The sequence below is a fragment of the Homarus americanus genome, unplaced genomic scaffold (genome assembly GCF_018991925.1).
Source record: "Homarus americanus isolate GMGI-L3 unplaced genomic scaffold, GMGI_Hamer_2.0 scaffold51859, whole genome shotgun sequence".
NCBI classification, from domain to species: domain Eukaryota; kingdom Metazoa; phylum Arthropoda; class Malacostraca; order Decapoda; family Nephropidae; genus Homarus; species Homarus americanus.
In genome coordinates, this window is record NW_024711292.1 from 18,658,095 (window position 1) to 18,670,428 (window position 12,334).

Below are 12,334 nucleotides of genomic sequence, written 5' to 3' on the forward strand. Positions count from 1 at the left end.
TAAACACAGCTGCTATCATCACCCCCCCCCCCATTTGCCAGTGACGAGAAAGGGAAAGCGACCTTGACAGTGACCGCCTGTGGCTATTTTTAGCCGTCCTTGTGTTCGGAGGTGGTCAGTAATGCATATCTGTATATTTACTGATCATAATACTTATCTCCTATAAATAATTAATTTAAAATTAATTTTTTTACAAAGAATATTCAGTAAATGACTGCGTTAATTCTTGAAACTACCGACAGTGGTAAATTTAGGATGAGAATGATGAACAGAAGTCACGTCATGGATTCGGAGTTTGGTCCTTAATGATCATAAATGTCTGGTCAACTTCACCTACCAGGTATAATGGTAGCCTTCCTTTTTCGCGAAACAAGTATATAATTAAAGAAAATACTTGCAGTGTGTTTAATGTATTACAATATATTATAGCTAAATAAATAAACAAATAAATCGGCAAATCTATTTCAAGTAAATGGAAATATTTTACTCACACCAACATTAGTTCCAGTTAAATAACTGACGCTTAAGTGAGTCACTAGTGTATACCAGCGGGTAAAATTTGATGCCAATACTTGAAGTGAATTGGCATTATTTTAAATAACCAACCAACCATAAATAAATGGAAAAAAGATCAAAGGTGAAACATTATATTGTATGTATGTTGTGTTGTCAAAGGAAGAGAAACAATTGAAACTCAGCAATTGTGTGTAAATGAGGCAGTAAGATAAATCAGCAACCTAAGACTTGGTCACAATTTTCGTGATGCCATATGGAAGTAGGATCTACCATTAGACAATACTGTACATTATGCTTCCAATATCTTCCCAGGCGGTAGTATCTCCCTGTTTGGTAGCTGCCTAAAACTTTTAGTAATATTACTTTGATACAACATGATAAATTAGACAAACAATGAAAATAAACAAACAAAAGTTATTTACCAAGACCTTCTCTCTCAGAACAGAGGGTAAGAGATGGAGGGGAGATAAGACGGCTATTTATAACCTGTCTTTGTGTAGGAAGTCGACCACACTAGAAATAATTCATTTAAAATTTATATTTTTTACATAGAATATTCAGTACATGACTGCAATTATAAAATATTGTGAATATATATATATATATATATATATATATATATATATATATATATATATATATATATATATATATATATATATATATATATATATATATATATATATATATATGTATATATATATTTGTGTAATAAATGTATGTAGTAAGTATGTACAGTAATCTTTTTCACTCAAATCCTAATGAAACACTATTGAATTAGAATACTGTAGCTCGCTGAAGCAAGCTTATAAATTAAAGAAAATACTTCCAGTGTGTTTAATATATTACAGTATGATATAAATAAACAAATAAATCGGTAAATCCATTTTAAGTAAATGAAACAATTGTATTCGACACCGACATTAGTTCAAGTTAAATAACAAACTTTTAAGTGAGTCACTAGTGTTTACACTACACCAACCAGTAAAATTTGATGCCATTACTTGAAGTGAATTGGCTTTATTTTAAAAAACCAAGGATGTGTAAACAGCACTGGTCAATGGGATGGTTGGTAAAGGACTACTGGGTCAGTAAGCTCCCAATGGTAAGTGTCACATTTGGGGTACCGGTCTTATACAGCGAATAGGGCTCAAAAGCTACTTTTTAAATGGAAATTTTGGGGGCCGTCTTATACACCCCGTCGCCTTGTAGGCCGAGATATACGGTAATGGAGATATCACTTGTATATGCATTTTAAAGAAAATTAAGGCGTCTCTGAGTTATTTGCCGAAAACTGAGTGCCAGAAACAAATTTCTCGCTGCATGCTAAAAGTCCCCTCCCACTTCAGACGTGTATTCCACAAAAATTTTAACATCTACGGGAAAAATGCCTATATATACAATCTTGTTCACAATTTTATTTCCAAAAATTTTGCCTATACTGTATGCAGTTTTATCATCTGATGCACCACTTAGTACAAAACTACAAAAAAGTAATCACAACCCCCCCTTGGGGGTAAAAAAAAAGGGGGATGCTGCACTCTGATGGAGGGGAACTCTTTTGATCTTTATTCTGTAGCCTTCTGGATTATGTATGCAAATCTTTTTATCAGTTTTTCCACCAAAAATCCTAATTTGACTGGACTATGTCGGGTAAGTTACATTCAGAATGTGGGTACCTTAAAAGCTGTGAGAGTCAGAAAACTGTAAGGACATATACAAACTTTCCTACTTACCATTAGATGGAGATACAACAGAGAAAGTTCTTCATACTTCCCTTATTTGTTCCTGTGGACAATTGAGACTAAAAGAGGGAAAAAAAAGTGGCATGTGGATAACAGACTAAATAGTGAAAAAGAATTAATATATCAATGGTTCAAACATGTGACCTCACCACTGCTGTGATAGGGATTGGAACACCAAAGAACTTAGGTGAACACACTCCCCAGTCTCCAACAGAATTACGTAGCTCTGGGAAAATGCTCCTTGGCATTTTCAGTAGATTTAAGAAGAATATGTTCCAATCCTCAATGAATGGATCATATAAGGCTGTTCCACTGGCATTGGAGTAATCGGTAGCATGTATCTGAAAGAAGAGAGTAGACCTACTTACTCCTCTGGAAATATTCAGAAAGAAATTACCAAACACTGAAATAAGCACTGCAGATTAGCAGTACCTGGCAACCAGGGCATGCTCAAAAAACTGATTTCACAACTGGTGGACATGTTTATAATTTTTGACAGGAAAATAACCAGACAAGAATATGTCAGTCACTGTGTGACCTGTACACGTTTAATCAGTGAAGTCCGTCAACCAGCAATGTGATGGTGGGGGGCTGTGTGTCATGCCTGAATGACGCCATATCATGATGTCACAGATGAGTTGAAACCTGACATTTCTGTTCCCACAATGACCTGAGCTAAGAAGGCCTAAGTGTGTGCTACAGCCTTAGTGACATCACAGATAATCCATTCTATTTCTAATAGTCTATTTTCACAATAACCAGACCTGCAAATCTGTATAAAAGCTCCCACTGATTGCGGTGTCAGCAGTTATGTGTCACAAATTGAAGTGAAAAAAGAAGCAAGAAAATTGACAAAGTTCTTCATTCATTCCTGATAAAGAAGGGTCAGGATAAAAGACATTTTGCCAGACAAAAGTGACCTATGAGTTGATACACACAATAAATTTGAATGCTTTAAAAATTTTATTTAACTTATTCCACAAAAAAAAAATTGCAAGCAAATTTCCTTCAAAATATGAGGAAAAAAAAAAGGTAAATTTCAAAAGTCACTTGCCAGGGGCAAGGAAATGTTTCACATAATTTGTGCTGCCTGACAGAAACACAAAGTTAACCAATGGGAATCATTTTAGGAGGTGTCCAAATAAAACTAGCAGTGGGACAATTTTCAAAAATGGCACTTAAACCGTTTTGTATGAGCTCGCCTATGAGGTGAATAAAATTATCTAGTGGTTACCCAAATAAAATATTAAAGGTGGTGGACCCATAATGAATGGGTTACGGTAATATACTAAATCAATGTTTTCAATTTTTTTTAATGTGCTAGGTACTTAATTACAGTAGTTAGGTACTAATTTACAGTAGTTAGATACAGCCCAACCCTGTAAGCAAACGTTCCATTGACCGATGGTTCACATAACCGACAATTATATAATAGGGAAATACAGAGTTGTAAAAAGTACCGGACTTTGTTACTTTAGTAAAAGTATTGCTACACTGGCAAAATGTTCCTCAAATAAAAGTAAAAGTATCCAAAGTTCAATGTACTCAAGTAGAAGTAAAAAAGTATCTAATTCATAAAGTACTCAAGTACTGAAAGTAAAAAGTAACAACAAAATAATTGTCTCAAATATTAAAATAAATCAACAGTAAATTATATAAAACTAGTTAACTAAAGATAAAAAAAACTCAGCATTAAACATGTTTATCTGCTAATCTTTCTATTGAGATTAATCAATAACTGATTCTCGAAATTATCGCTGTCCAATCAGGATCTTTTAGGCCTAAATATAAGCCAAGCACGACCTAACAAAAGAGAGTACATTCAGCCGCTCTTCTCCCTACAATCTGTTGCAGTGATAGTGAAGGGGGGATGAAAATATATCCATCCAATACTATGATCACTTTCTTCCTTATCCACACAAGTACAGTGATATCCCCGTTAGCCGGAACAATTGGTGCAGAGCACTTCCGGGGATGAGAGATTTCCGGCTAACAAGACAACTTTCAGAAACCCGGAAAAATTCCTTATCCCCGGAATATTTTCCGGTTACTGGGAAAGGACTCTGAGTGTCTAAAATAGAAATCTTACACACACAGACACTATCCAACTTCCCCAGAATGTTTCTGGGTGCTGGGGATGTTTTCCTGGAGTCTAAACTACCGGAATCCGTAAATGCAGTTCTAATTAAGTTAGAAACTCCATTTCTTTACTATAATAATCCAGAATAGTTTATCTAAAAGTTTGGTTAAATAAAAATATTTGAAAATTTAAAATTTAAATGATATGGACATTAATGAAGTTGTGTGTTACAGCAAAGACTGGTATTTTCCACTCCCATTGAGCTGTGGGAGATGAGTGGGTCTCATATTACTGACCTTCTGATGGAATGTCAGGTCACCCTTTCTTGGCCGGGGTATTAGTGGGTCTCATGACCTGAAAATGTCTTGAATAAACACAAAACCTAAAGTATTTTTCGGGAGACTGTGATAAGTATAAGTATAAATGTGCAAAGTTGTATCCCTTCAACATTACATTACATAACAGTTTAAAATATGGAGTGAGAAAGCAGAAAGGTGTGAGTGATTAGAGAGATGGAGTGGAAATAAGTGTTGCCAAGTGCTCCTCAACAGCTGATATTTAACTTGCTACCATGCAGTCACACACACACACACAAATTTGTCACACAATAAGACCTTCACTCCTAATGTCTGCTGTCTTAATGCCCTCTTTAGGGATGTGTGAGTGATGTTGGAGTGCATGTTGGGGAGGGTGTGATGTTGGGGAAGGTGTGATGTTGGGGTGTGTGGGGAGGGTGTGATGATGGGGTGAGTGTGTGGGGTGAGTGTGTGGGGTGAGTGTGTGGGGTGAGTGTGTGGGGTGAGTGTGATGATGGGGTGAGTGTGTGGGGGAGGGTGTGATGATGGGGTAGTGTGTGGGGAGGGTGTGATGATGGGGTGAGTGTGTGGGGAGGGTATGATGGGGTGGTCGTGAGGGTGTGATGATGGGGTGAGTGTGTGTGGGAGGTGTGATGATGGGGTGAGTGTGTGGGGAGGGTGTGATGGGGGTGATGATGGGGAGGTGTGATGTTGGGGAGGGTGTGATGTTGGGGAGGTGTGATGTTGGGAGGGTGTGATGTTGGGGGAGGGTGTGATGTTAGGGAGGTGTGATGTTGGGAGGTGTGATGTTGGGGAGGTGTGATGTTGGGGAGGTGTGATGTTGGAAGGTGTGATGTTGGGGTGTGTGTGTGTGTGGGGGAGGGTATGATGTTGGGGTGTGTGTGGGGGGAGGGGTGTGTGTGTGTGTGTGGGGGAGGGTGTGGTGGTGTGTTTGTGGTGTGGGGGTGAGGGGGGGGTCGTACGTGGTCAGTTCCCCTTCCTCTCTCAAGCGTAGCTTAATTGTATTAGGGAGATGAATTTGATACCATAATGATCCTAAATAAATTCTCTATGAAACGTTTCCAATAAGATATCCTTAAACGAAACATTTCTAATGATATAGTAATGGGAATTCCATTCTTTTATAAAAAAAACAATATATATATATATATATATATATATATATATATATATATATATATATATATATATATATATATATATATATATATATATATATATATATATATATATATATATATATATATACTGTATATATACAGTGGTCCCTCGGTTAACGAGCGCCTCGGTTAACGAGATTTTGGTTAACGAGTTACCTCCCATAAGATTCTTAAATTCGGTTAACGAGCAACCCCTCAGTTAACGAGTTTCTTACGAGCCGACCTCAACAAGTTTTGGCTTGCACTGGGCGGTCAACCAGCTGTAGTATTAGTCCGCCAATACATTAATCGGTTCTAGGGCTTAAATTTCTTTCTATTTTAGTAAATATCAAGAAGTTTATACTATTCAATAATTTTAAAAGTTTAATATTAAATTTTTTAGTCATTTTAACAATTATTGAACATATTTGAAGATAAAGTGACTAATTTAATGCGCGGCATCCAGCCTCTTAACACAGCATACAGGCGTTAGTCTCCCTCTGTTTTCACTGGAGGTAACATCTTGCTTGAGACTCTCTTCAACTAAACGCTTTTTTTCTGTGTTTCCAAGCAAATTATTGGTCATTTTGAAATATATTTTACATATTGACAATATATAATGCAGTGCAGTGTTGATTTAAAGAATATAATCTTGAATTACACCAAGAGAACTAAAATTTTATGGGTGAAATGGCGCCATGGGGTTGACTTCTCTTCCACCCCAATGTCTTCTCTTCTTCCTTCTCCTCCACCCCCATTCTAAATCCCATCATCATCATCATCATCCAGGAGCCTTCTACATACACACCTCAAAGTAAGTGAACCTTTCTGCCATTTTTGTTGAATTTAGGAAATTTTCGGTGAGCTGGAACCAATTACCCAAAAACCCATTGAAACAATGGTTTCGGTTAACTAACTTTTCGGCTAACGAACGACCTTCTGGAACGGATTGAGTTCATTAACCGAGGGGTCACTGTATGTTTACACATGTGCTCACTTACATATGTGATCTCACTTTTTTTTTTACCCTTAATTGTTAGCTACTTTCATTGTTCCATTTATTAACATTAAATAACATTACTTAAAACAACCATACTAATTTTACTATAGCTACAACCAGGGTCTTATTATCTTCAGTTTTATATGTAGAACCAGTCAGTCACAGGTTTTGTAAACAACAAAAACAATGACGTCTTGTCTCCTCATGTGTTTTAATATTCTTAGTATTATTAATGAATTGTATTGCTCAATTTGCACACATAAACAATAATTCAATCAAAAAGAAATTCAGAAACATTAATTAAAATATATAAGAACAGTAAATAAGTGTTGCTTTCATATTCTTATGTAGAGTAATGACGATATGTTTACACATGTGCGCACTTACATACGCGATCTCACTTTTTTTTACCCTTAATTGTTAGCAACTTCCATTGTTCCATTTATTAACATTAAATAAGATTACTGAAAACAACCATATTAATTTTTCTACATTAATTTTAATACAGCTACAATGGAGGGCTTATTTTCTTCAGTTTTATAATTGTGTAGAACCAATCAGTCACTGGTTTTGCAAAAAACGAGTTGTTTTTTTACTTTTACTTTGTTTTTAAATAAAGATTTTTTGTTTTATATAAACGTTGATATACATGTTTACATTTGCTTACCTTCTACTGTTGGAAAATATTTCCCGTCGTCATACCGACAAAAACAAGAGAAAGAATGTAAACACTACAGCCCCTAAGATGTGGAGGTGACCAGGTGTATAAAATGAGTGCTGTATTAAAGATTTCACCTTCTTATCAAGCAACGGTTTCACTGGTGTAGGTATTAGGCAGCTAATGTACCAAACAAGGAGGTACTACCGTCTGGGAAGATATTGGAAGCATAATGTATTGTCTAATGGTAGACCCTGCTGCTATGTGACCAAGTCCCAGGTTGATGATCTGACTTTCTGCAGGGTCTCAATTGTTTCTCTTACTTTGACAACACAATATACATACAGGTATATTGTTTCTCACTCTTGATATTTCTTTATTAATATTATTATTATTATTATTATTATTAAATTTTCGCCCCCTAGGCCCCAATGTGGGTCAGTGACCTGTGCCCAGATGGGCTAAATCCCGTAATTTTTTTTTTTTTAAGAATTTCATTTCCAAAATCAGGGTGCGTCTTCCACGATGCAGCGTCTTCCAAGCGAAAAATACGGTATTATCAATATGTTAACTAAATTTCATTATGACCAATAATTTTAATGTAAAAACGTAAAAATACTCTGTATTCAAAAGAGCGACAAACATGATGTTTCCTCCACTGTAAACAAAGTTAAACTAACGCTTTGGCGGTGTGAGTCAAGCCGCTGATGGGCGCATAAAAAACTAGTTCTCTGTACTGTATATATTATCAATATGTTAATTAAATTTTAAAATGACAAATAATTTTAATATAAAAACTGCACAAATATTAAAGAGCACAACTTTCTTGATATTTACTCCACTGCAAACGAATGTAAACATAGAACAGATGACTGAATTGGCAGACTAGCCCATCAGCTGATGCTCACAACAAAATGTGTTGTCGTAAGGATTTCGTTAACTGAAGTTTTGTTTGTTAACCGAATTGAAGATCCTTATGGGAGGTAATTCGTAAACCGAAATTTCGTTAATCGAACCGTTCGTTAACTGAGGGACCACTGTGTATATATATATATATATATATATATATATATATATATATATATATATATATATATATATATATATATATATATATATATATATATATATATATATATATATATATATATATATATATACAGTCTCCTCAACTTATGACGGGGTTCCATCACGACGACCAGATAGTAAGTCGAATTGGTCGTAAGTCGAAAATGCTTAAATTATACATAGAAAATTTAAATTGGCTGTCTCTTTTTCTTCTCAGCACCACGAGAACTCTCACTTTTATGCTTGCCAGCCATTTTAAAGGGAATTACAAACGAAAATTTTGTCAGTACACAGCGCGATCACTGACGTTGGGACTCGAAAATACGTAATGTGAAAAATATTTTATACGACCATGGCCGTCGTATGTCCGGGTTGTCGTAAATCGAATATGTCGTAAGTCGAGGAGAGACTGTATAAGAAGTGTTGATACCGGAGTCAGTAAAATCAGTTCTAATTTCGTTAGACACACCATCTTTTACCAAAATAATCCTGAATACTTTATCGAAAAGTCTGGTTAAATAAATATATTTAAAAAAAACCAAAAGCTGTATATGATACGAGGGTGAATACAGCGGTGTTACTTATATCCTCTTCACCACTGATTGGCTCGTTAGTCGCTTGGGCGATCGGTCACGTCTCTGTTTTGCACTGTTGGCAAGTGTTCTTATGTACTGTAATACACTTTGGGTGAAAAGTTGGGTGGGAGATTATTGGGTCACAGTACTAACCTGACCTGATGCAATGTCAGGTCACCCATTGATGGGTAGGGGAGGGGGGTGTCGCGGTCACTTACTTCGGGGTGGCGCTGGTTCATTTTATTCCGGGGCGGCGGTCACTACTTCGGGGCGCGGTCATTTCACCGGTGGCGCGTCACTTTACACTCGGGTGGCGCATTACTTTACTCGGGGTATGCCAATCACTTTATTCCCGGGGTGGCGCGTCACTTTACTCCCGGGTGCGCGTCACTTTACTACTGCGCTGTCATTTACTCCCCGGGGTGGGCGCGGTCACTTTACCGGTGCGCGGTCACTTTAATTCCGGGGTGGCGTCACTTTTACCCCGGGGTGGCGCTGTCACTTTTACTCCGGTGGCTGGTCACTTTAATTCCCGGTGCGGTCACTTCTCACCGGGTACGTCACTTTATTCTCTGGCAGGCGCGTCACGATCTTCCGGCGGCGCTGGATCACTTTACTTCGGCGGTGTGGCGCGGTCACTTTACCGGGGTGGTAACGGTCACTTTACTCCGGGGTGGGCGGTCACTTTCACCTTCGGGCGTGCACGGTCACTTTACTCCCGGGGTGGCGTCACTTTACTCTCACCCCGGGGTGGCGTGGTCACTTTACTTCCGGGTGGCGGTCACTTTCTCCCGGCGGTGGCACGGTCACTTTATCTCCCGGGGTGGCGCGGTCACTACCGGGGTGGCGGGTCACTTTTAAAACAGTTGCACGGTCACTTTTACACCCCGGGTTGCATCGTCACAATACTTCAACCGACGTCACTTTCCGCCAGACGGTCACTTTACACCCCGGCCAGACGGTCACTTACACCCGCAAGACGGTCACTTTACACCCCGGGTTGCAGTCACTTACACCCCGGGGTTGCACGGTCACTTTTAAACCCCAGGGGTTGCACGTCACTTTCACTCGGGGTTGCACGTCACTTTTACCCCGGGGTTGCACGGTCACTAGCTCGGGTGGCGCGGTCACTTTTACCCTCCAAGCTCACAACAAACATTATATCCTTTACTGTATTTGTGTTAAAGACATGAATTTAATACCATAGTGATCCTCTTTAAGACGTTTCCAATATCATACCCTTAATTTATAAGCTGAATTAGAAGGTAAAAATAAGTATTTTACTGTATATGAAGGATACTGGTAGAAGAATTTATTTGAAATACTCAGAACACATTTGATACCAAAATATCCTGACCAGTTTTCCCTGTAATAAAGCCATAATTTTGAGCAGCATATTACTGTACTCATTTTGTACTAAATGTACTATGCTAAAGGAATAAAAAAATTATTTCTTGTGCAAATTCTGAGAAGTTTATTTTCAAATTAATCGCCTTCTTGCAAGGACTGCAGCAATAAGAACATAAGAACATAAGGAGTCTGCAATAGGCCGGTTGGCCTGTGCATGGCAGCTCCTGTCAAGAGTTACTACCACTCTCTATCGTCCATGAATCTATCTAGCCTCCTTTTAAGACTTTCCAGCATTCCAGCACTTACTACAAAGTTGCTAAGCTTGTTCCACTCGTCCACCACCCTATTTGTGAACCAGTTCTTCCTATCTCCCTCCTAAACTTAAACTTATCCAACTTAATTCCGTTACTACGAGTGCTATCCTGCTCGGATATTATAAGAAATTTATCTATATCTCCTTTATTGATTCCTTTCGCCCACTTAAATACTTCTATCACATCTCCCCACACTCTTCGTCTTTCTAGGGAATGCACGTTTAGTTTCTTTAACCTATCTTGATATGGAAGGTTTCTAAGTCCCGGAATCATTTTCGTCATTCTTCGCTGCACCGACTCCAGTGAATTGATATCCATTCTATAATAAGGGCACCAGAACTGAACAGCATAATCGAGGTGCGGCCTGACTAGCGCAAGATATAGTTGCAATAAGACCTCTGCACTCTTATTACTTGCACTTCTAGATATAAAACCTAATACTCTGTTAGCCTTATTTCGAACATTAATGCACTGTTTTCTAGGCCGTAGGTCCGGGCTTACAAGTACCCCTAAGTCTCTTTAACAAGTCGACTTCTCTAGGTTGATGTTGTTAAGACAGTACAGTATAGTCTCGATTTTCGCGGATTTTCCTTACGCAGCACCTGTCCAGACGCGCCAATTATTAGTTACGCGGTACATTCCTGAATTTACGCGTGAAGCGGCACGGACAAGCAGCGCGCTATGTCGCTCTTACGTCACCGCTGACGTTAGATGACGTTTTGGACTGTGATTGGGCCACGCATCCTTACCACCCACGCATCCCCTCCGCCGCTAGCTGTACTTGGTCTATTTAACCTTGCTTGCCCAGTCAACAAAACATTACTGAGTTCTTCACCCGCCACCCACCACAGCCAGCCCAGGTCAGTGATAGCGAGTGACAGTGAGGATATGGACTTTGAGGGGTTTGACAAGGAGGCCCTGCTAGCTTCTGTGGTGGATAGTGATACAGGTGATACAAGTGATACAGGTGAGGGGCAATAATCTGCCCTCTGCACTCGGAACCAACCACCCATATTCATGTGCCCAGCCATCTCTTCTACTAACGTAAGTGTTAAAAAACCTAATATTATTGATATTTCTCTTAAATATTAATTGTGTGTGCATACCATCATAAAATTAGGATGTTATTTTTACTACAACGTACGTATTGTGTCGGAAAAAGTGTAAAGTGTAGTTTGGGGGTCAGCCCAGTCTCTATTTCAATTAATCCCATATGGTTTCTTGGTTTATGCGGACCTCCAAGGGTTCAAGTGACCGCGTAAATCGAGACTATACAGTCGGCCCTTCACATACGCGGGTTTAGCATTCACGGATTCGCAAATACGCGGATTGCCCCGCCGGAGGAATATTCTGTACAATGAAGTAATTGAAGTACATTCAACTCGCGCGCCGTTCAACTCGCGCGCGGCACCGAACACGGGACACCGCCCGCTCCCGCAACCTCTCACACACGCATAGCGCGTCACGCCACCCCGCTCTCTCACTTAGTCTCGCTATAACCACGCTTGTGTTGACATCAGAATTGTAGTTGCTATGCTTGCTACCCACATTTACCAAGGCCCCTAAAAGAGC

At 38.8% G+C, this 12,334-nt stretch overlaps 1 protein-coding gene across 4 annotated transcripts in view; it reads right to left on the bottom strand.

The window, feature by feature from the left end:
• Positions 1 to 12,334, bottom strand: part of LOC121854641 (putative glycerol kinase 5) — a gene marked incomplete at its 5' end in the record, with an annotated part of 197,031 nt that overhangs the window by 133,568 nt on the left and 51,129 nt on the right. For all 4 annotated transcript variants that reach the window (XM_042349522.1, XM_042349443.1, XM_042349356.1 and 1 more), the window contains 1 exon segment: positions 2,411 to 2,602. In XM_042349522.1, the coding sequence (XP_042205456.1) occupies positions 2,411 to 2,602 (192 nt within the window).